The 26,610-nt window shown below is 53.0% G+C and overlaps 13 protein-coding genes across 13 annotated transcripts; 7 read left to right on the top strand and 6 right to left on the bottom strand.

Moving 5' to 3' along the window:
• Window positions 1-1,561: 1,561 nt before the first annotated feature.
• Window positions 1,562-4,132, top strand: CkaCkLH20_11580 (uncharacterized protein; the record flags this gene model as incomplete). The annotated part of the gene is made up of 1 exon (XM_038894294.1): window positions 1,562-4,132. One exon carries the CDS (start codon window positions 1,562-1,564, stop codon window positions 4,130-4,132), a length of 2,571 nt encoding a protein of 856 aa, XP_038740369.1.
• Window positions 4,133-4,569: 437 nt separating this feature from the next.
• CkaCkLH20_11581 (ATP-dependent rna helicase mak5) lies at window positions 4,570-6,968 on the bottom strand (the record flags this gene model as incomplete). Its single annotated transcript, XM_038894295.1, has 3 exons — window positions 4,570-5,424; window positions 5,472-6,677; window positions 6,726-6,968. The coding sequence occupies 3 exons, from the start codon at window positions 6,966-6,968 to the stop codon at window positions 4,570-4,572; spliced, it is 2,304 nt and encodes a 767-aa protein (XP_038740370.1).
• Window positions 6,969-7,345: 377 nt separating this feature from the next.
• On the top strand, window positions 7,346-8,596 carry CkaCkLH20_11582 (tRNA (uridine-2 -o-)-methyltransferase trm7; the record flags this gene model as incomplete). The annotated part of the gene is made up of 2 exons (XM_038894296.1): window positions 7,346-7,448; window positions 7,506-8,596. 2 exons carry the CDS (start codon window positions 7,346-7,348, stop codon window positions 8,594-8,596), a joined length of 1,194 nt encoding a protein of 397 aa, XP_038740371.1.
• Window positions 8,597-8,625: 29 nt separating this feature from the next.
• CkaCkLH20_11583 (putative GNAT family N-acetyltransferase) lies at window positions 8,626-9,217 on the bottom strand (the record flags this gene model as incomplete). The annotated part of the gene is made up of 2 exons (XM_038894297.1): window positions 8,626-8,951; window positions 9,001-9,217. The coding sequence occupies 2 exons, from the start codon at window positions 9,215-9,217 to the stop codon at window positions 8,626-8,628; spliced, it is 543 nt and encodes a 180-aa protein (XP_038740372.1).
• A 785-nt stretch (window positions 9,218-10,002) lies between these two features.
• CkaCkLH20_11584 (uncharacterized protein) lies at window positions 10,003-10,946 on the top strand (the record flags this gene model as incomplete). The annotated part of the gene is made up of 2 exons (XM_038894298.1): window positions 10,003-10,272; window positions 10,329-10,946. 2 exons carry the CDS (start codon window positions 10,003-10,005, stop codon window positions 10,944-10,946), a joined length of 888 nt encoding a protein of 295 aa, XP_038740373.1.
• Window positions 10,947-11,393: 447 nt separating this feature from the next.
• On the top strand, window positions 11,394-11,963 carry CkaCkLH20_11585 (uncharacterized protein; the record flags this gene model as incomplete). The annotated part of the gene is made up of 1 exon (XM_038894299.1): window positions 11,394-11,963. The coding sequence occupies one exon, from the start codon at window positions 11,394-11,396 to the stop codon at window positions 11,961-11,963; it is 570 nt and encodes a 189-aa protein (XP_038740374.1).
• Window positions 11,964-12,624: 661 nt separating this feature from the next.
• CkaCkLH20_11586 (uncharacterized protein) lies at window positions 12,625-14,307 on the bottom strand (the record flags this gene model as incomplete). The annotated part of the gene is made up of 2 exons (XM_038894300.1): window positions 12,625-14,126; window positions 14,181-14,307. The coding sequence occupies 2 exons, from the start codon at window positions 14,305-14,307 to the stop codon at window positions 12,625-12,627; spliced, it is 1,629 nt and encodes a 542-aa protein (XP_038740375.1).
• Window positions 14,308-15,091: 784 nt separating this feature from the next.
• CkaCkLH20_11587 (domon domain-containing protein) lies at window positions 15,092-15,643 on the top strand (the record flags this gene model as incomplete). The annotated part of the gene is made up of 1 exon (XM_038894301.1): window positions 15,092-15,643. The coding sequence occupies one exon, from the start codon at window positions 15,092-15,094 to the stop codon at window positions 15,641-15,643; it is 552 nt and encodes a 183-aa protein (XP_038740376.1).
• Window positions 15,644-15,968: 325 nt separating this feature from the next.
• CkaCkLH20_11588 (uncharacterized protein) lies at window positions 15,969-17,060 on the bottom strand (the record flags this gene model as incomplete). The annotated part of the gene is made up of 3 exons (XM_038894302.1): window positions 15,969-16,267; window positions 16,322-16,753; window positions 16,817-17,060. The coding sequence occupies 3 exons, from the start codon at window positions 17,058-17,060 to the stop codon at window positions 15,969-15,971; spliced, it is 975 nt and encodes a 324-aa protein (XP_038740377.1).
• Window positions 17,061-19,232: 2,172 nt separating this feature from the next.
• CkaCkLH20_11589 (uncharacterized protein) lies at window positions 19,233-19,709 on the top strand (the record flags this gene model as incomplete). The annotated part of the gene is made up of 1 exon (XM_038894303.1): window positions 19,233-19,709. One exon carries the CDS (start codon window positions 19,233-19,235, stop codon window positions 19,707-19,709), a length of 477 nt encoding a protein of 158 aa, XP_038740378.1.
• A 746-nt stretch (window positions 19,710-20,455) lies between these two features.
• CkaCkLH20_11590 (uncharacterized protein) lies at window positions 20,456-20,995 on the top strand (the record flags this gene model as incomplete). Its single annotated transcript, XM_038894304.1, has 1 exon — window positions 20,456-20,995. One exon carries the CDS (start codon window positions 20,456-20,458, stop codon window positions 20,993-20,995), a length of 540 nt encoding a protein of 179 aa, XP_038740379.1.
• Window positions 20,996-21,215: 220 nt separating this feature from the next.
• CkaCkLH20_11591 (d-lactate dehydrogenase) lies at window positions 21,216-22,628 on the bottom strand (the record flags this gene model as incomplete). Its single annotated transcript, XM_038894305.1, has 2 exons — window positions 21,216-21,962; window positions 22,014-22,628. The coding sequence occupies 2 exons, from the start codon at window positions 22,626-22,628 to the stop codon at window positions 21,216-21,218; spliced, it is 1,362 nt and encodes a 453-aa protein (XP_038740380.1).
• Window positions 22,629-25,793: 3,165 nt separating this feature from the next.
• Window positions 25,794-26,324, bottom strand: CkaCkLH20_11592 (MarR-family transcriptional regulator; the record flags this gene model as incomplete). The annotated part of the gene is made up of 1 exon (XM_038894306.1): window positions 25,794-26,324. One exon carries the CDS (start codon window positions 26,322-26,324, stop codon window positions 25,794-25,796), a length of 531 nt encoding a protein of 176 aa, XP_038740381.1.
• Window positions 26,325-26,610: the final 286 nt, after the last annotated feature.

A 26,610-nucleotide genomic window follows, 5' to 3' on the forward strand; every position in this document is an offset into this window, starting at 1 on the left:
AAGATTCCAAGGCGCGCCTGGCACAGAAAGGACAAGCCAGTTAATGAACAATACATTGTCTTTCCCGGAAGACTCATAAGGAACGTTCAATTCCCCAGTCATCTCCAGATTCCATCAAAACCACTCATTAAACAATTGCCGGATGCTCGACTTCCATCTTCATCTCGATGGCGAAGAACGTGACTCGAGTGGTCACAAGGCGAACGCCCGTCATGAGGCTGAAGGTTGACTTTCCAATTAGATTTATCACGATATTTCTCCTCAGTTAATCAAAAGTTAATCGGCAAAGTGCGGCCTCGAAAGTACCTCAGCCAGCGACCTACCTTATGGAGGGGAATACTGGACGCCATTCCTGTGGGGGATCGGGGAGGCGCTTCCAGACCAGCCGGTCGCCACGCCGGGTGCCGTCCGGGTCCCGAGGCAGGAGTGGGGCTAGTCAGTTAACGGTCAACTGCAACTACCTACAGCTCAACATCGCCAGATAGAGAGCCGCCTTAGTTGCGGTGCCTCAAGAAATAATTCCTTGAAATGTGCTTTTCTTTCACGGGTAATAAAGGCACTGCACGCAGCCTTAGAAGCGTAGGCTCTTTTGCCTCTTTGAAGTTCTCAACTGGCGGGTGCCTTGTTCTTATTCTATGTTCATTCGATGAAAGCTTGACCCTGACGTCATACTATAAAAGAAATCTTAAAATGAATTCTGTAAAGTCTGGAGACTACATTATATCCAGTCGACATGCGTCTCTCACCCGCAGGTCTATGAGCAACATCAGTGACCACAGCTTGCGCTGAGTGCCTTTAGGTCTCTCGATAGCCTCAAGCCTTTCCACGGGCCCTTTGTAACAACAATGGGATTGTTCATTTTCAAACAACAGCATCTTTCATTAAAAGATGCGTTAGATCTTGATGGACTGTTCTCAAAGAGACTTTCCCGAAATGTCTTCTCCTTGCTCTCGCCGGGCTCTTATTGGGGATCATCTCTCTTTCGAAATTCATATTGTGTTATCAATTACCAACAACTAAACATCATGTAGTCCTGATATCAGAGTTGTTGTTCCAAAAACATCTTCTTGGAAATATGCCAGTCTTCAAGTTGTGTCGAGTCGAGCCTTGTTGTCTCGTCGGCCATAAGGTCTACATCTTCCACGACATCGCCATTCTAATGCAAGACGAGCTACTTTTCAACATCAAAAAGATTCATGTTACTTGCAGTTAAGAACTACAAACACGATAGCGGAAGACATACAGAAGACAGTCTCCATCGTTGAAGGACCTCGACTCGGGACCAGCCGCACCTTCCTCCAAAGTTGGAAGTTGCGACCCTCGTTTCCTTAGCAGCCGCGCGCCTTCCCTCCCAACTCACCTTCACTTCTTTCTGACCTCACACCCGACTCTTTACTCCCGCAAATTTCTTTTCTCCCAAAATTCCCCAACAACTCTTCGGTATTCACACCAGTCAAAACTCTTCCTCATTACCAAGATCACACCGCAAATTACTCTTCTGCTCTCCCCACAACGCATTACTCATCGTTACATCGTCAAGTAACCATCGACTCCATCCAACATGGAAGATAACGGCTTTGCCTACGTCTTCAGAGGCGGTTGCATTCTTGTGTTGATCATGATGGTTTGGCATGGCGGCAACGCCATCGTCGGTTTTCTCCCCCCTGTCGGGGACTACTTCCACCACATCACGACGATTGTCCTGGTGCTTCACGCCATTCCACTCCTCCCCTGGCTGTATCTTCAGATCGTGGACCCCGTCATCGCCGACTCCGCCCCTTGGCTCGCCCTGTCTCCTCAAGATGCCCTCCGCATCGAAGAGCGTACTGGACGCTATGCATCTTTCTTTCTCCTCCCGTATCCCAAGTTTCTTTTCAGCACCTTCATGCGAGCCTTCCAGTCTGTCGCCAAGTTTCTCTACGACGTTGCCTTCGATTTTGAAGAGACTATCCTGAATCATTCTGTGGTCTACCCTCACACAGTCGCCCTGCGCAACTACATCCGGTCCAAGCTTGGCCAGGCTGCCCTGCCAGCTAACCGCCAGCGCCTGAGATACGCCGATTCATCGACCTCGACGACACTCACTCAGGCAGAAATCCAAAGGGCCTGCATGAAACCCAGGGTCGTTTGCGAAGACAATCTGCTTCTGTTGAGGAACGCCGAAAACGAGAGAAGCCTGGTCCTCAGAACACAAGAGAATGACCACGAAGAAGAGCGAAGAGGCATGCGCCAACAGATCACCACCCTCCAGAACGCCGTTCAAGGATACAGCCAATGGGATTACAGCCTCATGTATCGTCAGGAGCGTCGCCTTCACAACGAGACCAGAGAGCAGCTGGAGAGAGCCCGAATTGCTTACGAGGCCCTTCAAGAGGAGAGCAACATGAACCACGAAACTGTCGAGGAAGAGGAGCGCGAGAACGACAGACTTACCAGAGAGCTTGAAGCCGCGAGGGCCGCCACAAACAACAACGGCACACATATTCAAAGCCTTGAGCAGGAGATTCGCCGACTCAGCCTTCTCGTCGATAACCAGCGCGTTGAGATTGAGTCCAATCAACAGGAGCTGGCCCAGCATGTGGCCAACCAGATTCGATTGCAGGAGGAAGATATCATAATTCCTGATCACATCAGGGTTGTTCTGGAAGAGAAATTTGCAGCCGCCATTGAAGAGAACAAACAGCAGATCCACACGGAGTATTCTCAAAGGTTTGAAGCAGAGCTCCAAGAACACAAAACGAAGCTGGAACACGACTATCCTGGTGATCGGCTTCAGAGCTTCGCCGAGGAGACAGCAAACATTGAGAATGAGAAGAAGCGCCTCCAGGCTGAGTGTGAAGACGAGCGACAGCGAATCGAAGTTGAGAGGCAAGCAATCCAGAGGGCTCGCGACACCATCGAACGCGACCGCCAGTCCATTACCCAGGAGAAGGAACGGGTCGAATCCGAGTGCCGTCATCAGCTTCAGCTCATTGCACAGGAGAGGGAAACGATCCGAAGCGACCGCGACCGCATCGAGACCGAACTCCAGAATGAGCGACAGCTCATTGAGCAGGAGAAACAACGTGTCCAGAGCGACCGCGCTCAGCTTGATCGTGATTCTCAAACCCAGCGTCAGACTATGACTCAGGACGAAGAACGCATGGTTCAGGAGAGGAGTCAAATTCAAAGCGAGTTCGAGAAGCTGCAGGATGAACGACTTCGCTTGCAACAAGACCAAGAGCACGTTCGAGAGCAGACGAACGAGACGCCTCAGACCAAACGCGACGCAGACGCTGTCACCGACTATAAGAGGCGAATCGCAGAGCTTGAGGAGGAGGTCGACCAATACGAGAAGCTCCTACATGAAGAGAAATCCAAGGACAAGAGTGCCTTGCAAGAGCACCAGAGGCTGAAGGAGGACTTCGTACGCATGAAGGCTGAGAATGAAATTCTCAAGGCCAGACTTTCCACCAACGTCGCCAATCCATCTGAGTCTCCTAATGGCGTCATGGACTTTTCTGTTGCCCCGGCCGCGCCTACTCAGACCGAAAGCACGGAGGATATCCCCGCTGCCCTCACCACGCCGATGGACGTCAGCGACATGAGCAATGCGCCAGCTGATGTCGACAACTCCGAAGACGACCCAGTATTTCAGGAGATGCTTCAAGACGTTGAAGCAGAAGACGACATGATGAAGCGGGAGGAGAAGGCTAAAGAGATGCTCAAGAACTACTCGTTTTCGATTACCTCCAACGGCACTGAGGGAACAAAGAACCCCTTCACTTCCACACCCAGCAACGGCGAAGTCGAAGAAAACGTCCTCAAGAACAGAAAGGTTCTTCAACCTCGATCGTTGAAAATACGCAAAGGGAACATGTACGGCACGACGAACCATGAGACTGGCGAGGGGAGCAGCCAGGCACCAAATAATGAGTCCACGCGGCCAAGAACGGCCCGCAAGGAGCCAGTAGCTACTGGACAAGTAGCAGCCAAGCGTCCCCGTCCCACCACAGCTCGTAAGGAGCCCTATACGCTCCCTCCCCTGCACACAGTCTCGGAGGAGGATGAAGACGAAGATGGCGAGGGCGAGGAGGATCAGGAGACAGAGATCGAGTATGAGGAAGAAGATGCGCTTAGTGAGGCAGAATGAAGAACAACAGAGGCATGAGATTGTTGGGTTTTGGTTTGTGTGTTTGTTTGAGTATTCCGTTTCTGAGTTTTGGCCATAGGCCCGGTTTGTTTGTGAGGCTTCTACGATACGTACGATTCGTTTAATAGATATCGGATACTTTGATGCATAACGAGGAAAATAGTCATGACCAGTGACGGCAATGAGCGCCGCCCTCGTGAGTGTGAGGGGGGAATCCTTGAGGTTAAGGTTATGCCTTGATTCAGGTGAGCCTGCGGCAGTGGTAACTTGAGATAAGACATTGTAACAGAGACGGCTGTGAGACAGAGGCAGCGGACAGCAAAGAGAGATAGTGACAATAGGCAGTGACGACGTTGAGAATAGCCACGTCGATGCGTGGCGTTCATTCATCAAGTATTACTTCAACCGCAATACAACACGGCCGACGTCTACATACCTTAATCATCAAGATCAAGCCCATCAACCTTGCCCAAGAAATCCCCCTTCCCACCCCTCAACAGCTCCTCGATATCCACGCTGCCGGAAGTAAGATATTTCTCGCTCACACCGGCATTCACCCTCCTCGACAACAGCTCCCTCAACTCCGCCCTCATAGCGCCCATCTCGGCCTTAGTCACCTGCTGGTTCTCCCTCTGCTTCTTCTTCCTCTGGCTGCCCCTCCCACCCCAGCTGCCCGCCTTCTGCAGTTCATCGCTGTCATACTCCACCCCGAGCTCCTCGGCCGCTTTGCGGCCCCAGTCGTCCTCCTTGCCTCCCTTCTCCTTGGCCAGCGTCGCGTCGGTGAGCTTTTTGGCGAGGTCTACGCGCGGCTTGAGCTTGGACGCGATGCGCCGGTCAATATCGATCGTGCGCATGAGGTACTTCTTCTTGCTCGCCTGCTCGGCGTGCACCTTTGCCGCGAGACGCCGCGTGGGCACGACCTCCTCGGGTCCGCAGAGGATGATGCTCAGACCGGACCTCTCTGCGCGTGCTGTGCGACCGGAGCGGTGAACGTACATGTCGGCGGCGCGGGGGACGTGGTAGTGGACGACCTGGTCGATGCCCGGGATGTCGAGACCGCGGGCAGCGACGTCGGTGGCGATGAGGACGGAGGTGGTGTTGGGCTTGGTATCTGTGAAGCGCTCGACGGAGCGGAGACGGGCTTTTTGCGGCATACCGGAGTGGAGGGCCAAAGCGTTGATGTTGAGGTTCTGAAGCATTGGGGTGAGGCGGCGGACGGTATCGACGGAATTGGTGAAGACTAGGGTACGGCGGTTGGGGTTGAGAAGGAGCACGGTGTAAAGGTAGAGATCCTGCAAAAATCAGTAGCTGGTCGTGGGACTGCGGGATGGGGGCTTACCTTTTCCATGGCACCGCACTCGATCAGACCCTCCTTCAAACCAGTCGCCATTTGCTTCACGGGGTTGACGTCGATGAACTTGGGCTTCTCTTCGCGGAAATTCAAGCGCTTCAGGAGGTATTCCATCGACTCGTTTTCCGACATGAGACCCCATTTGCCCTTGCCCGCGAGCTTCTGTTGCAGGCCCTTGTGGAAGGTGGCAGAGTACACGAGAGTCTGGCGAGCGGACAATTGCTTGTTGTCGTCGTCTTCCTCGTCCACTGCTTCTCTGTCAAGCGCGTCCAGGATCTCGCCAGCCTCCTTGAAATGTCCCTCGCTCAGCAGTCTGTCAGCCTCATCGACGACCAGGTACCTGATATTCTTGAAGGCTGTGAGCATGTCCGTACTGGAGCTGAGCACCTCCCACAGACGACCAGGGGTACCGATGACGATGTCCGCCTTGGCAAGCTGCCTCTGCTGCTTGAACACTGAAAGACCTCCGGTAACCGAGCAGACGTAGGGACCATTGGCAAGACCGGCGCAGAGATTCTTGATGTGATTCGTGATCTGGTGAGCCAGTTCTCTCGTCGGTGAGAGGATCAGCGCGGTCGGGGTATGTTCGCCCTTCTCTTCTCCCTCCTTGGCTTCAAACCTCTCAACCCAATCCTCGACGATCGGGATCGAAAACGCGAGCGTCTTACCGGAACCAGTGGACGCCTTTCCGATGACGTCGTGGCCAGCAAGGATATCGGGTATTGAGGACGCTTGAATTTTGGTAGGCTTAGTGAACTTGAGCTTTGCGATGGCGGAGACTGTGGCTGGCGACAGGCCGAGTTTGGTCCACTCTCCCATGTCAAGATCCTCATCCTCCTCGGCCTCTTCCGTCGCTTCGAGGGCGGAGAAGACGTTGCTGACGAGCTTCGAGTCCTCTGGCTTGGGCTGGGCCTTCTTTTGCTTCTTTTCCTTCTTGTTCTTCTTCTTGCCCTCGGTATTCTCGGCTTCTGGTTCGGAGGCGGGCTCGTCCGCGTTCTCGGTGTTCTGTGCGGCGATCTTCTCCTTTGTCTTCTCTTCGGTCTTTGCAGGCTTCGCCTTCTTGTCTTTCTTGCCCTTCTTCGTCTCGGCCTTTTCATCGGGCTTTTCTTCTGCGGCAGCGGCAGGCTCAGAATCGCTGAAGCCTTCGAACTCGTCGTCTTTGTCCATCTCATCGGCGGAGGGGAGGTCGGTCACCTAGTCCCTAGTCAGTAATGGCCATGCAGCTGTTCGGGACACACTCACGAACGCGACTTGGTCGCCATTTCTGACGATATCAACACCGTCGATCACTTCCAGGCCATAGAAACCCTCCGCATCGTCGAACATCTCGGGAACATCGACCTTCTTCCATGGCAGCGAGTTGACGCCGACGGAGCGCTTCTTAGACGGGCCGGACTTGGCGACGACAGACTTTTGACGCTTTTTGGGGTTTTGGCCGGCGTCAGAAAGCTGATGTTTCCTCTTGTTCTTGGTGAGGCGGTCCATCTCGAGGGTGGTGGTAAACGAATGTCTGAATGGAAAATGCCCCGCGAAATTCTGCAGCAGAGATTCAGCGGCGCATTTCACCTACCTCAGCAATTGAGCTCTGATTCTCCCAGCGGCCGCCAGAAAATTTTAGCGGACCCGGAACATTCTTCCTCCGCGGAGGACGCATCCCGTCTGGGCCCCGCTAGAAAACCGCACTACGCACCGACCACACCTTATCTCAGCCCTACGGCCGCCGTCACCGCTGCAGCAAATTTTCTGCCGAGACGGCGCTGAGCGAGATGAACCCCTCCAAAAAACCCCTCCATTCAGTGTCCCGCTGAACATCCCCCACCAAATCTTCAGCGAAACCCAAATCTCGCACCCTCGACGTCACAATGGGAAAATCTTCAAAGGATAAGCGCGATGCTTACTACCGTCTTGCCAAGGAGCAGGGTTGGCGTGCACGCAGCGCCTTTAAGCTGCTGCAGCTGGATGAAGGTGACTCATTTTACCCCGCCATGTGTATGAATTTCGTGCTGATGATGTCCTTCGTAGAGTTTGACCTGTTTGCCAACGTGACGAGAGTCGTGGACCTCTGTGCCGCCCCTGGAAGTTGGTCTCAAGTCTTGTCTCGTGTCCTGATCAAAGGAGAGAAGTTCGGACGTTCAGCATGGCAAGATCGCGAGGCCAAGTTCCGCCAGGAGATGCTCGGCGTCTTCCCCGCTGCCCCTGAGTCTGAGGCGTCCGTGAAGTCCGAGGAGTCCCAAGACCCCCAACCTCGCAAGGATGTCAAGATCGTCTCCATCGACTTGCAGCCCATCAGCCCTCTCCCGGGCATCATCACCCTGCGTGCCGACATCACCCACCCCGCCACCGTCCCCTTGTTACTCAAGGCTCTTGATTCCGACTACGACGCCAACTCCAGGAGCAAGCAAGCGACCAGTCCCGTCGATCTGGTCATTAGCGACGGTGCCCCCGACGTCACCGGTCTCCACGATCTCGACATCTACGTCCAATCTCAGCTGCTTTTCGCCGCTCTCAACCTTGCTCTCTGCGTGCTGAAGCCCGGTGGCAAGTTCGTCGCCAAGATCTTCCGCGGCCGCAACGTCGACCTTCTCTACGCTCAGCTCAAGATCTTCTTCGAGACCGTCATCGTCGCCAAGCCGAGGTCCTCCCGCGCGAGCAGTGTCGAAGCCTTCATCGTCTGCATCAACTTCCAGCCCCCCGCCGGATTCCAGGCCAGCCTGGAGAACCCGCTCGGCGTCGGACACAAGCTGCCCGAGATGGTCGAGGAGAGGAGAGCCCAGTTGCCAGTCGTCGCTGAAGCGCTCATGCAGAACCCTGCCACCGGCACTTGGGACACCGCTCCTACCGCATCCACCCACGGTGCTGACGGGGTAGTCGAGGTCGAGGCCTATGACGAGACAGACGAGACAACCGACCACGAGAAGCACATCAGGTGGATCGCACCTTTCATCGCGTGCGGTGACCTTTCTGCATTCGACTCAGATGCTTCCTACCGACTGCCTGAAGACCACGTATCTCTCGACCCCGTCCAGCCGCCAACAGCACCCCCCTACAAGCGCGCCATCGAGCTCCGAAAGGCTGCAGGCGGGGCGTATGGCAAGACCTCCGTCAAGGTATAAGCCATCATTCCAAACCACTCAGTCCGCCCTCAATCGTCCTCATAATCCGACGGCCCATCCGGCATTGCGGGCCCGCGCTTCTCAAGCAAGAACAGCTTCCCGTCGTACGACTTGCCCCACTCCGTGGTCCCGAGAGTCTTCTCGTACAACTTGCTAGCCTGCGGCGACGACGTCAAGAGGAGAAATCGCCGCAGGTCCGGCCACTCGTCTAGGACCTCGTTCAAGCACTCCATCAACCACGGCGCGAGGCCCTTGCCCTGATGGGCCTGCAGCACGTACACGTCCGCCAGATACGCGAGGGAGACGAAGTCGGTCACCAGCCTCGCGAGACCGACCAGCTCTGGGCCTTTCTTCCCTAGGGGATCATCAGAGAAATGGAGGCATGGCAAGGATTGGCAGCGCACCTGCGATCTCAGCGGTAGACTTGGGAAGCTTGTAGACGCCAAAACATAGCGAGTTGTCAATCATCCTCCGTAGCACATCATCGGGCACCCGCTTCGCCCACCATAACAACTCCGTGTCAAACGCGTCATTGATGGCATTCAGCTGGAGGAGGGACCGGTCGGTGGATATGAGGTAGTCGTCCTTGTACCACTGCTTCGTGGGCATCTGGTTCGGCATCGTGTCTTGTATGTATCTCTCAGTCGTGAGCGACAGATGTAGTTGAAAGATACATGAAACCTTGTTCGGTAGAGGTTATTTAATACAGAATGCGGGAGGGGGGTGATCGAGCCCCGTCCGCAGGCTTTTTCGGGAAACGTCATACCGCCGCCGGATCGAGACGACCGTCCGTGAGCGTCTGCCGGGACAAACTCTACTGCCCCTCATCTGCCGTGGTGTTTGCTATACCACTCTCGGTAAGTAAGACCGAGTGGGGATGTTTTGCTCCGATGCCGATCGCGGCCGCGGGGGAGTTTGGTGGAGAATGCACGGAATGCGCTCCGGTTTTGGTGATGTCTCACGTAAGGTTTTCCAACGTCGAGCTTCATCGTCACGTCGTCACCAAAGAAAAAAGTATTTACGCAACACCGATTTAACGCGTAAAAAAAAGAAGCCCGCTGCAGAAGCTCCGATTTCATAAGGAACAGAAGTAAAGAAAAAAAGTAAGGAAAGGAAAGTAAAAGGCAAAAAATGCAAAACTTTTCAACGCCCGAAGTTCGAGACTCGAACTGCGCGCCCCGCCAGCTAATCAGTAGGCCCGGACCGAGGTATTTCTTTACCAACCCGTGAGGGTTTTACCACTAGACTACGGCGCCCGCGCCTGTCTAGCTGAACTGATGTGGGAGGTTTGAGATCGAGGCGGTACAAGAACCTTCCTCCAGGCAGAAGCGAGGATTCCAAGGTATCGAGGTGCTCCTTCCGCCTTTGTTGACTTGACCTTGAGGGACCCATCCCACCCCACCACATTGCCCGGCCATCTCACTCAGTGCAAAACACAACACCAAAGCTCGAGGAAAGCGCCCAACCCGGGACAAGCACCGGCGCATTTCCTGGCAAATAGCTCGCCTGAAAATCTCTTCCTTCCGTACCGCTTTTCTCCTCCCCGAAACGCTTTGCGCCGCGGCTTCCTTGCCGGATCGAACGCCCGCACTTTCCCATCCAACTCTTTGCTTACGACTCTCGATCAACTTCTTATTGTTACATTGCAGTTCGCCGAAGAAACAGCATACCTTATTGTGAGTTGCCATTTCCTTTACTTGTCTCTCTTTCAGCATGCCTAACTTCTTACCAGAGCTACCTACCCGAAGCCGCAATGGACCACGTGCACCGAATTCTTGCCGAGCTGTCCGGCGAGTCCCGCGATATTGCTCTGCGCCGTGCTCTAGAGGAGACGGCACGAGATCATCTGATCCGCCTCCTCGTACACGAAGATTACGACCAAATACGCCTCTGGTACGCGGATGACGTGACCATGGTCGTCGGCCTCGATACGACACTCGACGGAGAAATTCTGAAGGGCCACGAGGAAATCGCCGAGCATTATCTCAACGTGCACGAACAGACAGAGGTCTTGATGATTCCAGTCCTCACCATCGCCGACCGAGGTCGCGTCACAGTCTACACAGAGACTTTCTACAAGTGGCTCGGCAAGGTCGACAAGGAGTCGCTGCTCGATTCTGGCTGTGACATCGAGGAGCCGGTCGAGGCCCCCTTCGTTGGCTGGCCTGCTGTCTCCCATTACGACGTACTCAAGGTGCGCGAAGTTGTCGTCTTCGACCTCGACGATCAGATGAAGGTGAGGCGCATCGAGTGTCGCCAGCTTGGTCAGGATAACCTTGGCCAGGTAAGCATGGACGCGCAGGCACAGATGAGCGAGAAGTTGAAGGTGCGGATCCAGGGGGATATCTGATCTTTTGGGAAGAGCTGGAGGATTGCTTGGAGAGAGATAGGATGGGAAGCTATGGCAATGTTTCTGGATGCGAAGCAGGAAACCTTTGGCAGGACAGACTTGGGAAAACCTTGGAAGATAAATGGCATGGCTCATACCGGAAAAGGGGAAAGCACAAGGGTAGGCGGATACCCAGTAACGAATGATGGTAATGATGAAGAAACAAAAAGGCAACGAAACTCTACGACTACCTTGATTCCGACCCCGTGAAATGGTCGGTTGCACCCTTTGGAATTTCAAACCTTGAGCGAATTCCCCAGTCTTAAATTTTCAGCTGTTTTGAACTCTGGAGATGGGCTTTCTCTTCTATGCCTTCCCCCACCGATTTTCTAGTAAGACATTTACATGTAAGTACTCAAGCCGTTGAGACCAAGCATCGAGACTAAGATGTCCATCAAAAGACAAACCATGGACTATTACGACACGGCATCCGAAATCGAAGCTTTCCTCGACGAGGTCACCGGCCCATCTCGAGATCGCGCATCGCGCTACGCTATTGAACTCAAAGTCCGAGCAATGTTCGAGGACATCGACAGCAGACGCTGGAGAAGGGTACGGAGATGTTTTAACAAGGATGCTAGGGTCATCAAGGCCCTCGCCCATCCCAGCCAAATCATCGACAGAGACCTAGACGAAGTGATCCGCTGGTTCGACTCCTTGTACCACAATGCGCATGGTGAGGCGGTGCACCATGCCATTGTACCCACGCTCGTCCTCGTCGACAGAGGCCGCGTGACGTGCCATCTCACCAACTTCTGGGCGGAGCTGCCTGCTGAAGATATTCTTAAGTTCGAGTACTTCACCCAATATCACGAGATCATCGTTCTGGATTTGGACGAGAATCATAAGATTACGCGGTTTGAACGTCGTGCACACACACAGCCGTGGACGAAGCACACAGGGGACATCCAGGAGTTCAATTACTTTGTGCGAATGACGAAGAGAGGAACGGTGGAGATGGAGGAATACTTTCAGTAATTCTGTCGTGACTGGGACAGCTGAGAACAACCGATATCTTCGATGTCATGTCATGAACTACAATGGTAGGTACTTCCCCAAACAAGAACAACAACAAGCCTTTACCTTAGAAAAGACTCACAGGAGCGTATGGAAGCCTATTTTCTGTTGACGGAAGTTGCCTTACCTGCTATATATCCACCTTATCGATCGAGGAACGACAGGAAGAACAATATAGATGGCGTCTTCTTTCAGTACAACTACACCATGATCGCGGATTTTAACGAGCTCTATCGCATCACAAGTCTCCAATGTGGCAGGAACGACGAGAACGAGAAATATTACGAGGGAGGAAAAGAAATATCTGATCAACTCGTCGAAGGGATAATCGCTGCGACCGCCGACTAACTCTTCAAGCGCCAAGGCGCTCTATGCACCACGGACACGACAATGGATTAAACAAAGATAACTGATATTTCGGACCTGAGAGCAATTAGAAGAAGTCTGATCTGTAGGCCACGCAGGGAGATTTCAGGAGAATACTCAGGGGCTATTCCTCACTTTCATTTGATAACGGTGCTCCTTATGGATCATGCCAAATCGATTGTGAGATGTCGAGCACGTCTAGCGGGCACCTCCCCGACTTATTAACCTATCTATCAAGGCTCTGGTGTTCTAAGTTCTAGAACTCAAACACTTCCTCCTCAACGTAGAAGGTGCTCTTGGCAGAGCTTACCTTCGAAGCCGCCCTCCGTACATCGTGAATCAATTTGGTAGGCCCACACACACTGACCATGGCATCAAGACACGGATTCATCCTTCTGATGCCCTCAAACCAAGCCAGAACATCTGGCCGTCCCATGTTGACTTCTCCAGGACCATCATACGGCTTCGAGTGTCCACTCATTGCGTAGCTTTCGATGTCCCTTGGCGCCGGGAGCTCCCCAGCTGATCCCGTGACATGAATTGAAATATCCAATGTCGCGGGCACCGCTGGGTCGGCGGTCACTGTCGCCAAGCTCCTCAATTCGTCGGCAAACCATTCCGTGCTTTCGATACTTTTCACCACCCACAAAATGTGGATGTGCCATGATTTCCCCATGAGCGCGGCGCTATCGGAGAATGCAGCACGCCGGACGAGGTGGGTGGCGATGCTGATGGCAGGCGTGATGCCGATGCCACCGGCAACGAGCACAGTCAGCGGTTGTTCTCCCCAAAAGATTCGACCAAGTCCGTACGGCCCGTCCAGGCGCATTCGCAGTCTCCCAGTTTTGGATTGGATTCCAGCTTGCGCTGCGTCGCCTTCGAATATGTCGTTCTGCACAATATCGCCGACCTTACGCGTGTATCCGCCAAGTCCTCTGATAGCAATGGTTGCGTCCTTATCGCCGGGGGCAGAGGCGATGGTGAACGGATGCCAGTTCAGGAACGACACGCTCGGGATCTGGACCCAAGCGATCTGGCCCGGATGATGAGGCTTCATACCTTCAAACTTCATCTTCGTGACGTCTCCGTGGTGATACTGTACGGAAGTCGTATTGATGGAGCGGAAGTTGTAGTAGAGGCGTAGGAAGCGATCGCAACCCCAGAGCAACAAGCCCGGGAGGAGAAACTCGGGTCCCTTGGTCGCATGTATCAAAGCACCGACAACAAAGACAAAGAACAATGCGTGCGTGTAGTAAAAGACTTCAAAAAGCCGGCGGCGAACAATGGGAGCGGATGCAATGGCAAGAACAACCAACGCTGCCCAAGCCATGGTGCCAACTTGGATGCGGAGGTTGGAGAACGAGGTCGCCAGCTGGTCGGTGGCCATGTAATGCTGCGTATTTAACGCGAAGTGGATGGTCGCGTAGACCATTGTCGCGATGCCGATCCAGCGATGGTATACCAGCAAAACGGACGATGGTATCTGGGCGACGAGGGAGAAAAGGTTTGTTCGGGCAGCCATGAGCAAAGCTAGGCCTCCGTTTGCGATTGTGAGCCACCCATAGAGCTTGAAATCTGTGGTGTATTCGTTGTCGTTTACTCCGAAGAGGACGTTCAACCCAAGAAGGACGCCAAATCGAAGCCAGTTGGCAAGATGGTGCGAAGTTAAGAGAGGGACGGGAGAAGGAAGAGTCAAGAGTTTGTGTAGAACGACGACTACTCGTGAGTGCCCTGTTGAGTTTCTGATGAAAGGTTGGTCTACCCAGATGTGTCAGCAAGTGCTTTCATTTCCTCCCCGGCTGTACTACTGACCATGATGAATGAGGCCTCGGATACGTGCTGGAAGACGGATCACGCTCTCCACGAACAGCATTCCGATGACACAAATAAAGTAGGCTCTGGCGGCCAGGTATTGGTCTTGAAGAACAGGCTGCCCCATTATATCGATGCGGGAAAGAAACGACTACTACGAAGAAGACTCGACTGACAGGACACTTGAAGCGGTGGTAAGTCTGACGTTGCTCGAAATGTCGAGGTCTCCATCTAAAAGTCGCGGATGTTCACATCGTTTTGTAGAAGCCATGAGCCACGAGTTCCAAAGATTTGGATTCCATCACCTCTGCACGCAACCATCGTTGTAGATGAATGATCAATATTTCCTAAGGTGGTTAGCGCTCAGTGGCTCAATCAGGATGCGAACTAGTCTTCCTTCGCCCTCTAGTCTCAACGGCAAGGAATCAGAACGGGAACCAAAAGGCTCGCATGTTTAGTCATGAAGGCTGACGGGAAGATTAGGCTCAGTTTAGCTGCTAGCTGCGGCGATGAACGTGGAGCAGCTACAGCACAGGTAGATTTAAGCTTGGGTGCATAGCGCTCGGGCATCGCTTCGCGATAATCAAAATTGCCTATTTGGGTAAAGGTCCAAGATGCAAAGGATTCGACGAAGGCTAATTGTGGTTGAAAGTCACCCCATCATCCCGAAATGGAAGGTGCGTTTACAAATCTAGGGAATCAAATACCTTCTGTCTGATGTCCTGCTGTATGTTGATTCCAAAGACACAAACCTATATATATGCGTCCATCTTCCTCTCGGTTAAGAAAAGAAGGACACCAGCATCAACCCATTAAGTCACGATCCGACAACCACTCCAAACCATCGCATTCAACCTTCATACAAAGCTCCTACATACCTTCCATTTAAATCTTCCTTTAGCTCAACAAAAATGTTCAGCCAGAGCACCTCCATCCTCCTTGCAGGCCTCGCCCTCTTCTCCGCCGTCGCCTCGGGCCAGAGCAACGACACCATGGCTCAAAAGGTCGGCTGGTCGGGCAAGCTTTCTTCCCTTGACGGCGGTCTCGGCGGTACCATTACCGTCGTCGACGCCTCGACTCTTATGATCAGCGACTACACGCTAAAGGACGCCTCGGCCCCTGCATTGTACTGGTGGGGCACCACCGGCAACACTATCAAGGACGGCTTCCGCATCTCCAACGAACAGGTCACCCACGCTGCGACCAGCAACTCTCTGACCATCAAGCTGGACGCCGGGAAGACACCCGCAGATTTCGCGACTGTCGGCCTCTGGTGTGAGCGTCTTTCCGCCAACTTTGGCCAGGCTACGCTCAAGCCATCTTCCGGTTCTGGTTCCGGCTCCGCCTCTGGAGGCAGCGGTTCTGGTGCAGCAAACTCGGCAGCATCGGCCATGAAAGGCTCTTTTAGCCGTGTGGTTGTTGTCACTGTCGGCGCTGTCTTCGTTGCTTATTGGATGGTCTAAGACGGCAATAAAACATCAGAGAGCTGACGCAAGTCTTGTTTTCTGTATTTGGACCAAACATCATGTTTCGGAATTAACACACATGTGACGGGGGGCAAGTTAGGCAGTATTTTCAATTCTTCCTTGCTGGGTCGCGGAAACAGTTTGTATCGTTCCAATTAGTCTCATAACGTTGTTCTACAATCGCATCAACTACCAATCATGCAATATTCCAGCAAGAACGGCGGTCTTCGTGGGACTATTCACATCTATACCATGACGACCAAGTAGACCAAGACTGCTGAATAAGTCGAAACAACCAGAGATCAGCCCTTTGAACTGAAAATTAAGAAGTGCCGTCTTCGAGAGCAGTGGTGTCGACACCCATGGTGATGTATCCGACCACTCCGTTTTCGATGTTCTCGCCATCCAAGGGGACGACGCTGATGACGGGGTTGTAACCACCAACCAGACTTTGGTCAAAGATACCCTGGGAGTCGACGTCGTTGGTGGTGCGGTTGATCTCGGTGTGAGAAACGTAGGGCTCAAGAGCCATCAGCTTGGCAGAGACCTCCTCATCGAAGTAGAGCTGGCCAGTGTTGACCAGGTTGCCGGAGCTGACGGTTCCGTTGCTGCGGACGGTCCCTGGAGTTTGATGTTAGACAAATACCAAGCGACCAAAAGACTAAGACTACTTACAGTCAGTGAAGACTTGGGTGTGGATGTGAATGGCACGCTCGACGTAGAAACCGGGGAAGATGGTCTTCATCTCCATCACGCCCTCAGAGTTGGTGGGCCACATGCCTCTAAGGAAGGTGGTGTCGTCGGTGTGAAGATCCGTGACGCCGATCTGGAAGTCGGTGATGTTCTTCTGCTGAAGCAACTCCTCGAACCTGGTGTTGGGGCTGAGGTGTGTGAAGGAGGAGTAGCTGCCGGTGGCGTTGCAGTGCCAGAAGCTGACGAGGGCATTCTCCAAGGGCTCGCAAGTGGCCATGTCGAGGATGCCGACATCAAGAGTCAGGGGGATTCCGGCCTCGCCTTCGGTCATGTCCATGCGCAGAGTCTGAGAACGAGGCCAGACATAGGGGCCTTCGGTTACCTCAGGGGTCAAGACGCAGGTGTTGTTTTGGACTGATTGCGGATGTTAGCAATTCTGCGTAAACTTGATGCTGATACGAAAAAAATGAGACTTACTGTTCTCATAGTAGAGACCCTCAGTGTTGATGATGACACTGGAGTTGGCAGCTCGCTCCTCCAGCTCAACGGCACGCTTAGCCATGCGCTTGGCGTGTCTCCTCTTCTGGAACTGTGCGGTCTGCGCAGCGCATCTCTTGGCCATAGCATCGCGCCGAGAGATCTCAGAGCGGGAGAGAATCTCGTTGTGCGCAAGGACCGAGGCCGTGAACAGGCCAGTGGCCAAGATGGAGCCGAACTTCATAGCGAAAGAGTGGAATGCCGAAGCACAAAAGAATGACCTTAAAGACTGGAGAACGAGTGTGGTCTGCGTTGAAGAGAGAGAAGCGTCAAGTACGGAAGAGAGGTCGAAGCACTTATGTACTTCCTTCCCTTCTATAAAGGTTGAAGAATCCACCAGAATATCCTGCCACTGCTGAATCTGGCATTAACACGAGCCCGTCGGCTGGCCTTGACAGCGCATCCACAATGCCCATGTTTAGGTGATCATGAAGAAGACCCCTTTTGATTAAACAAATGCTACGCTGCACGCTTTTCGCGATGTAAAGCAGATCCATCAACTCCATGATTCGAAATGCCGTCAAAATGTTTCGTTGGTTCTTGAGCAGGCCGGGGCCACAAAGCGGGTCTCATGGACCGGCCCCGGACCCCCGGTGCGCCGTGCCGGCACGGAATGTGGGAGGAATGGAGCCGCTCGCGAGTCACGTCGCCGAGGACTTGCCCCTTGGGAAATGCGATCCAGAAAAGAAACTGGGCATTGCGACTCTGCGCCGAATCCCTCCCACTTTCCGAAGCCAACTTGCTAATGACGTCTGACTTGGCAATGGATTCAGGAGTTTTTTTGGTTGCTTTTTTCGAGAACGAAATGGATCGTTTCCACAGAACAGCCAGGAATGCGCAGTGGGCCGCAGGGTTATCAACGGAGCAAGCGCGCGGAAGTGACCGCGACGTGCCGGTAGTTGAGGTTTTCTCTCACACGTGCCGGACATATACGTCGGGGTCGCAATTAGTTGCAAGGTCCTGTGGCCGAATATCGAAGGTGTCATTGATACAAAGGAAGACCTTATCTTCATGATATCGCGCATGAGAACGAAGAGATTATCCCGGCCAAAGTAGCTTACGTCTGCGAAGCAAGGAGTCTATGAGAGCTTCGGTGAGGAAGCGAGCGCGCCTCCTATCCTGGACGCAATGTTGTAAGTGCAGGCCAAGCCCTGCGCACGCCGAGAGAAGGCGATCCCGTATCGATCCCCACAAGGAGAATGTCCAGGGGTACCCATTATCGACCAGAAGCGGCTTTCTTGGGCGAGACGACGCGATCTAATACTTGTCTGGGCTGACAGGGACAATGTCGACTCGGCCTGGGCCGCATGTTATGCCAGCGTTGATCTTGGCGCACTCATACCCAAACTTGACCCTGCCAGGGTGAAGTCTTCTCGGAGCTCCTTAGTGACCTTGGCGAATGGGTGGTGCGGAGGCATCTTTAGGGTCGAAGGTACTGGGAATATGTCGGATCATCTGCAGATAAGGTACTTTGAAGGCGATAACTACTCATTAACAAAGACCAAGAGAACGAAGAACGCACTCAATGCTGAAAAATCGATGATGTTGAATAAGACATAGTTTTTCTTCGGTGGTGAATGGTCGAGTTGAACGAGCAACTTGACAAATGGCCTAGGTCAGGACGTCCCTAGTAAGCCCGTTTTCAAACGAAGTGAAACCCTCAGTTTTCTGGCCATAAATGTAGATGCGCTGTTCCCTAGCGAATAAGAGAGCTATGAGACGAAAAGACCTTGCGGTTCTTCCATCCTAAGTTGTGGCGGGCATTTGAGTTGAAGAATCGACACCTACCTCCATAATATTGATGCTGGCCTAAGGTCTCAAGGACAACCTACAAGAAGAAGGATAAGGAGATTGACGTTCTTTATGGCGCTCATAACCTCTGGGATCAGCACGTTTTGATAGCCCTGAATTCATTCATAAGATTTGGGAGAAAGAAGTGACCATGTAAAGTCGAAGATGCCAGGCCTCACAAAGAAATTTGAACAGAGGCTGAAAGCTGGGGACGTAATTGTCCGGAAGCTGTGCTCCAGTGCGGTAGTATTCCCATGAATCCAAGCAAATATTGTCCCTGTGCTTGTTCATTTTCACCCTTCCAATTTTATTTCTTGGAGTGCCCGGTAGAATTGGCGGAGCTGAAAGAAAACCAGGAAAGCACCTGATGAGGAAAGAACGAGAAAAACTTCAGAAAACCCGAAAGTTTATCGTTGCAGCAGCTCGCAGCATACACCCAGCCGGCCCTTCGACTGTTCCTTCATTTTCATGACAACATCCAACAGTGGCGAGGGAATAACACTTCCAGTCGTGAGTCACAATTATCCTCCGCCTACCAATACTAACCATCGTCGCTAGTTACACGATGTCGCCGACTTACGAAGACGGCGTGGACCGCATCGATGCCGAGGTCTCGGGCGATCCGTTTGGCCTTCGCCCAGACCTACAAGAGGCGATTGACCTTTTCGTCTGCAATCTCGATTGGAGAGTCCTCCCCGTTCGATTTGGCGACGTGTACGAGTTCGACAAGATGCTTATCGACAAGCACCAAGCAATGCTCACCAACGACGTGAAGCTCATTACCGGCGACAACGTCTACGAAATCCTCCACGGGAAGGATGAGGTCATTAAATACTTCACCCACTGTTATCACAAGCTGTACACCTGGACTATTCCGCTTCTTACCATTGCTACGAGCGACCGCGTTACTTGTCACACAGAGCGCGTCTCTGACTGCGCTGAGAGCCAGGCTATCACGAGGGAAGACGTGATGTTCATTTTCGACATGACCGCAGCGAACAAGATCAAGCGGATTGAGATCCGGCCGACTAGGAGGACTTAAGTTGGGGCTATGGAATATGATTGCGGCGAAGGTGGTTCGCACATCAATCACTCCGCAATTCTCCCAGCTTCGACTTGAGCGAAACCTTGGACGGCTTGACGGCGAATGATGTTGCGGGGAAAAGCAAAGATTCTTCGGTGGTGAGGGACTTTAATTGGAAGTACGTTCCTCACGGATGGCTTGGAGGACGGCAAGGGCGGAGGAAAAATGTTATTAGAGGTCTCCGGGACGGAGGCATCGAGAATTCAATTCAAGAGGCTTCATCATTGAGGCTAGAAATCGCCACACGTATTCCACCTCCAGAGTAATAGCGAAAGAAAGATGTTTCGATGGTTGGACGACGGAAACACTCGCATGATTAATTAATAAGAGAAAGCGGCTGGCAGTCTCTTAAAAAAATCACCCTGCCCTTCTCTCCTCGTAATATTGATGCCTACGACGGGGTCTTATGTCCACAGGCGAGAGTGACAATGAAAAGTGCTGAAACAGCATCGCAGCCGGAGATGATCCCACAAAACAATGTAAAAGACATCAAAGCCTGGAAGGAAGGAGCCTGCCTTGGTAGTCGGCGCCTGCCCTCAAGACACCCAAAATTTTGAAACTTCCAACAGCAGCCAAGACACAAGACAAGCCCAAGTTGGTCGTCCCTCGGAGTATCCAAATCCTACCTAGCCCGTTTACACAAGCAGCACCAAAATTGTGATCAGCATCATCAATAGCAACAACTACGGCGAAAAGATACAGAGATGCCGACCACCTACGACAGCGAAGCCTTCCGTCGCTACCGGGACGAGATCGCTGGCAGCGACCGCTCCCTGCGCTTCATTCTCTACGACAGAGCTCGAGACCTTATTCACAACCTCGCCGCTGGCAATTCTGCCAACCTCATGGACTGGGTTACCGACGACGTCACCCTCGTCACCGACCTCGACGCCCCCGGAAACATCTACAAGGGCAAGAAAGAGCTGCTCCACTACTTCGACAACGACGACCTCGGCGTGCTCTATCATTGGCATGAAGGAAGCGAAGAGGTCCCGACCCTTCTCATAGTCGACCGCGGCCGCATCACCTGCCATCTGGAGCGACTGCGTTGGGACAGCGACGCCTCTTCTGTTGAGAGACAGCACGTCGTTGCCACCTTCGACCTCAACGATGAGAGCCGCATCAAGCGCATCGAGTATCGCCTACTTCAGACCGTCCACGACAAAGAGGGCCGCACTCTGGAGGAGGCCATCTCGGAGACGAACGAGAGAGTTGTTCACATCGACAAGAACGCGTATTTCTGAGCTCCGAGACCTCGATACCATCATCAAAGCATTGCCACAGAATCAAGAAGAAAGATGTCAGGATATTTCAGGGTGGCAGAGGAGAGATGGAGGTCCAAAATCGCAGGAACGACAGGGAAAAATAAATCCGGCAACTTCATCATCGAGGAAGGGAATGTCATTACCCCATAATTCCATTCTGGAGCAGCTTCGATAGAAATTCAGGCTTTCATCTCACTCATCAACTCCCAAACGCAAACTTGAAAACGTTCCCCGGATCAACCTTCGCCTTCAACCGTTTGACCGTCTCCCAGTGATCCCCGTAGACAACCTCCATCGCAAACTGCCCCTTCGGCAACAGCGAGTAGTATCCGCCTTCGATTACGCCGTCCAACTTGGCCAACCCATCCCGTAGCCCATCCGCCCACTCCTTCCCTTCTTGACTCTTTTCCTTCGTCACAGTAAGCCCAACAATCTCCAACAAGTTGTGATCCTCCCGCCATCTGAATACGCCTGGCAGATGCTCCGACCGAGCGGCCTTGCCCCGGAGCTGGTGAGTGCTAAGTAGGGCACCGTCTCCCGGCATCCTCGCGCCGTACTCGGCATACAACTCGGTCATATCGTCCGTGAAGATAAGGCTCTTGGTACTAACGCCATGGGAACTCCCCGGGATGACGGTGGGAGGAACCAGAGCACTGATTTGAGCAAGGTGCCCCATCGGGCTCGTCGGAGCAACCGCCTTCATCCCGACTGGAGCAAGGGCAGATATTTCGTCGAGCCATCTGTTCGAGTCGTCTGATCCCGGCCCATTCCAAACAAAGCCGACCATAAAGACCTTGCCCATTCCCGGAGCCTCGATCACGGCGGGCTGGAGGCAGAGTTCGTCGGGTAGGCACTTTTCGTCGAGAAGCTTACGCCAATTCGTCCAGAAGGTCTTGATCGTGACTCGGATGTCTTTCGAGTCGTAGAAGATTACACCGGCTTGGATCTGCACCACGTTAGATCTGGTTGTCCTGCAAGAAGTCGTGGAGCAACTCACCTCTGTCTTCGGGTAGACCTTGATCTCGAGCTCAACAATGACGCCCAGCGCCGGACCAGCGCCTCGAATTCCAACTAACAACTCCTCATCCGCGTCCACGAGCTCGCCACTCGCAAGTACTACCTTCGCCGCAAGGATCTGGTCGACTCCCAAGCCCAAGCTAGGCGTGTACGAGGAGTAACCCCCAAGCGATGCCCAACCGACGTAACCAACGCTGCCCACCGTCCCGGTGGGCGTTATCAAGTCCTGTCTCTCCAACTCCGCCAGAAGCGCGCTGTTCAGAATACCACCGCCAACTCTCGCGGACGTCTTGTCGGAAGAGACGTTGACGTAGCAGATGTCGCGCATGTCAATCTGAAGGATGCCGTCAACGGTGGACCGCGCGGACATGTCGTGCCCGCCGGAGCGGACGACGAAGGGAGTCGAGGTGGCGGCGCAGTGGGATACCAGCGCTGCGACATCATCAATGGACTGCGGACGGACGATGAAGCTCGAGATGGCGGAGGTCGCGATATATGTCTGGCGAAGTGACTGGAAGTCTGGATGCGAGGGAGAAAAGGTCTTGATCGAAGGGTGTTTCTCGAGGAATTCCTCGATCGCCGCTTGGGAGCCCATGATGTCTGTTCGCAATTGGTCTTTGTTAGTATTTTTTGCCAAACATTTGAGAAGGAAAGACAGGAAGACGTCGGGATGTCGTTGAGATAAATACAATTCCAGCTTTGGCTTACTGCTTACATGCGGCTATCGATCCAGGGTCTGGTCTCACCTTTTCGCAAGGATGATTGGGTGCTTTCAGAAGTGCCGCTTCTGCCGGAAAGGAAACGTAAGCACTACAGCCACGATTGTTTACCGGATTAGTATCTTAGTCGGGGATGTTTGTGGAGAGAGTCTTCGCGTACCTTGTCTGAGAATCCTGAATGATAAGCACTAACTGGCAAGACAGGCAGTGAACTGTAGAAGGATGGCTGACGCGGTCAAGGGTCTGGACGTCTTATTCCCGTTTCTGGCGAAGAACTGACAGGTTTCCCACACGCTCGAGAGCATTCAAGATCCTCTAGGTATGAATCGTCAATCATTCTTCGGTGATGGCTATCGTGCTAAGAAAAGCGTTGTAGGTCAAATCGTACAGCGAAAAAAACAGATCCCAATTCCTAAGACCTCCTCCCTGTCCATCACCGATAGTTCGTCGTGCAACTTCCCCCAATCGTAAAGGTTCGTGGCCATAGTTACCAACGCATCACACGTCCAAGCCACTCAATCATCGGAACTTCCTTCGAGAGATCGTGTCCCTCGGGAACCGGAGCACAGGTGTCATCGGGTCCGAAGATGAGCTCGTCGACAGAGCAGATGTCGTTGTTTGAAGACATCTTGACCCAGACCTCAAGAAACCAAGCCTCGGACTTGAAGCTGCGATCGTCGATGGTGGTATAGCCCGTGCATGCCTGGGGAGTCTTGTCTTGACGCTCGAAATCCTCCACGAATTGGTTCCAGACACCGTGCCAGAACTCAAGGCTACCTTGGTCTTCGTGCGAGCTGTTCAGGGTACTGCCGAGAATGTCAGCCAAGTGGGTGTGGCCATCGAGAGCCTCGGCATTCGGAGTCTGACGAGGCATAGGCGGGCAGCTGTGGAGGCCATGCATCTCGCAGACCATGTCGCCCAGAAGCCAGAACTTGTCTCTCGGGAGGAACATGCTCGCGCTGAGGGAGTGGACAGGGACGTTGCTGAAATTGTTGTAGTAGAAATCGCCAGCGTTGTCGAGATGCTCGAAGTAGGAGTTGTGTTCCGGTCCGCGGAAGTACTCAAGGTTGCCAATTTCGATGGGAGCATCCACGTTGCACTGGCTGTAGTCGGCGGCAAGACGAGTGGTGTAGGCATCGGAAACCGTGTTCGGCTCACACTGTCGAGGATCAGCCTTTTGGGGAACACCGGGTTGCACACCGCCCTCAATCTCTTGCGTGCCCTTGCAGGACCGGTCTTGGAAGAGGCATTCGTCAAGACTGTCCATGTGGCTCGAGTTGATAGTAGGGGTACCCAGCTTGCCATGCTGGTCCAGGATCCAGCTGATGTCGGCGCGAGGTTGGACCATGTCAGGGTGCTCGTCCATGAACGTCTTGGTACTCTCCCAGAGAGACTTGGGCTTGGAGTTCTCCTCGAACAAGACTTCGTTGACTCCATAGGCGATGTCGCGGTCTCTCATCAAGCGGAAGACATCAACGTTGATGTCGCACATGAAATGGGTCTGGAAAGTAGTTTTGTCAGCTCAACTATGATGGAGAAGGGCAGAGATCATTACTTACTCCGGGTTCAACCATCCAGAACCAGTTGTAGGCCTCCAGTCGCTTCTCTCTGGCGAAGAGACCAGCCGACCAGCGTCTTTTGTGATGGGCGGTCCAGATGTCAGCTTTGTTGGCACCCACTGCCTAAGTGTGTGCCAAGCCAGCCTCGAAGCGACCGGAATCAACCCAGCTTGGGACAGACCAGTGCTGCTTGGGGATGACATTGTAGGTGACAGTGCTGGAAGTGGCGTTGGAGGTGGCCTCCTTGAAGTCTTCGCTCAGCTCTCCATGGCTGAAGAAGACCCAGTCGTAGCGGTACTTGCTGTTGAAGCGGTGCTCGAGCTGTCCAATGGAGGAGACCATCTGGTCAAGTTGGTGTTCAGCAACAACGGCAACAAAGGCGGCGCGAGGTGAGGAGTCCCATAACTGCAGGTCGGCAGACAGAGCAGAAGGTAGAGCGATCAAGATCAGGATGGAGACAAGGAGGAAAGAGGGGGACTGGGGGAGAAAGAAAGGTCTGATGTGCTGCGCCATCTCGTCTGATGAGCAGGAGATCAGGTCGAGAAGGCGCAAAAGAGTGGTCTGATGGAAGCGCAGAGATCAGATAGATGTTCTTCGCCAATCTGAGACAGCTCTTTGATGGATATAGTGAAAGTCAGGGATTGTTGTTGCTCTGGTGATGCTTGTGATTTGAGGTGTATTGGAGGAAAGGTGCCAAGGTGATGGTGGTGTTTTTGGAAGAGCAGAGAAGAACAGACGGTCTCAAAAGGACGCTAAGATCTCGCTTAGCGTCTCTGCCTTTTTTAAAAAGATCAGGCAGGCACGTTTTGCTGCCGTCCACCCACCTCACACACGTGACTTGGTGATCCAGAATCTTCACCAGGCAGATGGGCGCCTCAGGCGCCTATGGCGTCTATTGAGCCCTTGACAAACATATTGAGGAAGGCGCGAGAGGTTGTATGAACATTACGTCATTCATGGGGACGAGTGGTGTTCACAATGAGGACAATTAAATGCTCCCTGCTTGTCCTTTATGCCATGATGTCAAAGGATTATTCTTTGGTGTTGACACATCAAAACGCAAGCTGGGGATTTTTAGGGTACAGTTTCCCTGCTGTCTGAGCTCAAAGTAATATAAAATGTTCTCCCTTGTTCTGTACTCTTCATCAGAGAAAATGTGATGATTTTGGCACCTCATCTACCATAATATCTTCCCAGTCGACTTGGGGAACCTCAGCTGCCCAACATGATGCTTGTCCCAATACTTTTCACATTTCCTTCGACAGAACCAATCCAACCGATGTTCTTCATTGGCTGTATCTCAATAATGACTTGTGCTGTCTTGGTGGCTCTGGGCAAGGAACATGCCCAAGTCTCCTGAAGGCTCGGATCGCCTCGACGCACCAAAGCCCTTGATGCACCGAGAAACGGAAGAAGGCATGCCCCTTTGACGTTTTTTTGCATCAGTGTATGCCGATTTTGAAAACGTTGGTTGACTTACCTCTATGATGGCAACTTCAACTCCCAGCTCTCGCCGACTCGTTTCTCGCCACCCCAGCCCGTATGCTCCTCGGTCAGAAACATCGTGAAGCCCGCTTTTGTGTACAGCCTCCTTGCGCCGCTTAGATGACTGTCCGTCCTCAGCATAATGCTCTGGTATCCGACTTCCTTGGCAAAGTCGATGCAGAGCTTGACGAGCTGGCTTCCTATCCCTAGACCACGAGCACTCTCCTCCACCAAGAAGCATCTCAACCTGGCTTGTCCTGGCGTTTCGCGGTCTTTGTGAAGAATAATACAGCCCAAGAATTGTCCATCTTTCTCGGCGATCCAGCAGCGCTCCATCGCAGGATCGTAGTAGTCGATGAAGTCCGCTGTGATTCTGCCAACCAGTGACTCGAAAGGGGCCCCATATCCGTACTCTTGCGCGTAGATTACGCCGTGACGGTAGGTAATGAATCCCATGTCGCCGGGCCGATGGTTTCGAATGGTGATGCCATTTTTGGCGAGGTCTTTCGTAGGCGATTCCGTCTTCATGATCGATGTTCCAGATTCCAGAGAGGTCTTGTTCGACGTAGATGATGGGAAATTGTTCCCCTGAGAGAAATCTTGAACAATTCTCGGAATGTTTTGACTCATCGTCTTACTCATCCTTCTAGGGCTGTTGTAAAACCCCGACAAATCCAAGCCATGCGGGGGCGCATGTCACTGATGTCAATTTAGGGCGTATAAAGCCACGCTAAGCCTGCACGTCAATCTAGGTTTCAGGGATTCTTTATCTGTGTAACTAACCTCTTCCAACCAAAGGTCACGTTCACAATGA

This window comes from Colletotrichum karsti, assembly GCF_011947395.1.
Source record: "Colletotrichum karsti strain CkLH20 chromosome Unknown Scaffold49, whole genome shotgun sequence".
Taxonomy (NCBI): Eukaryota; Fungi; Ascomycota; class Sordariomycetes; order Glomerellales; family Glomerellaceae; genus Colletotrichum; species Colletotrichum karsti.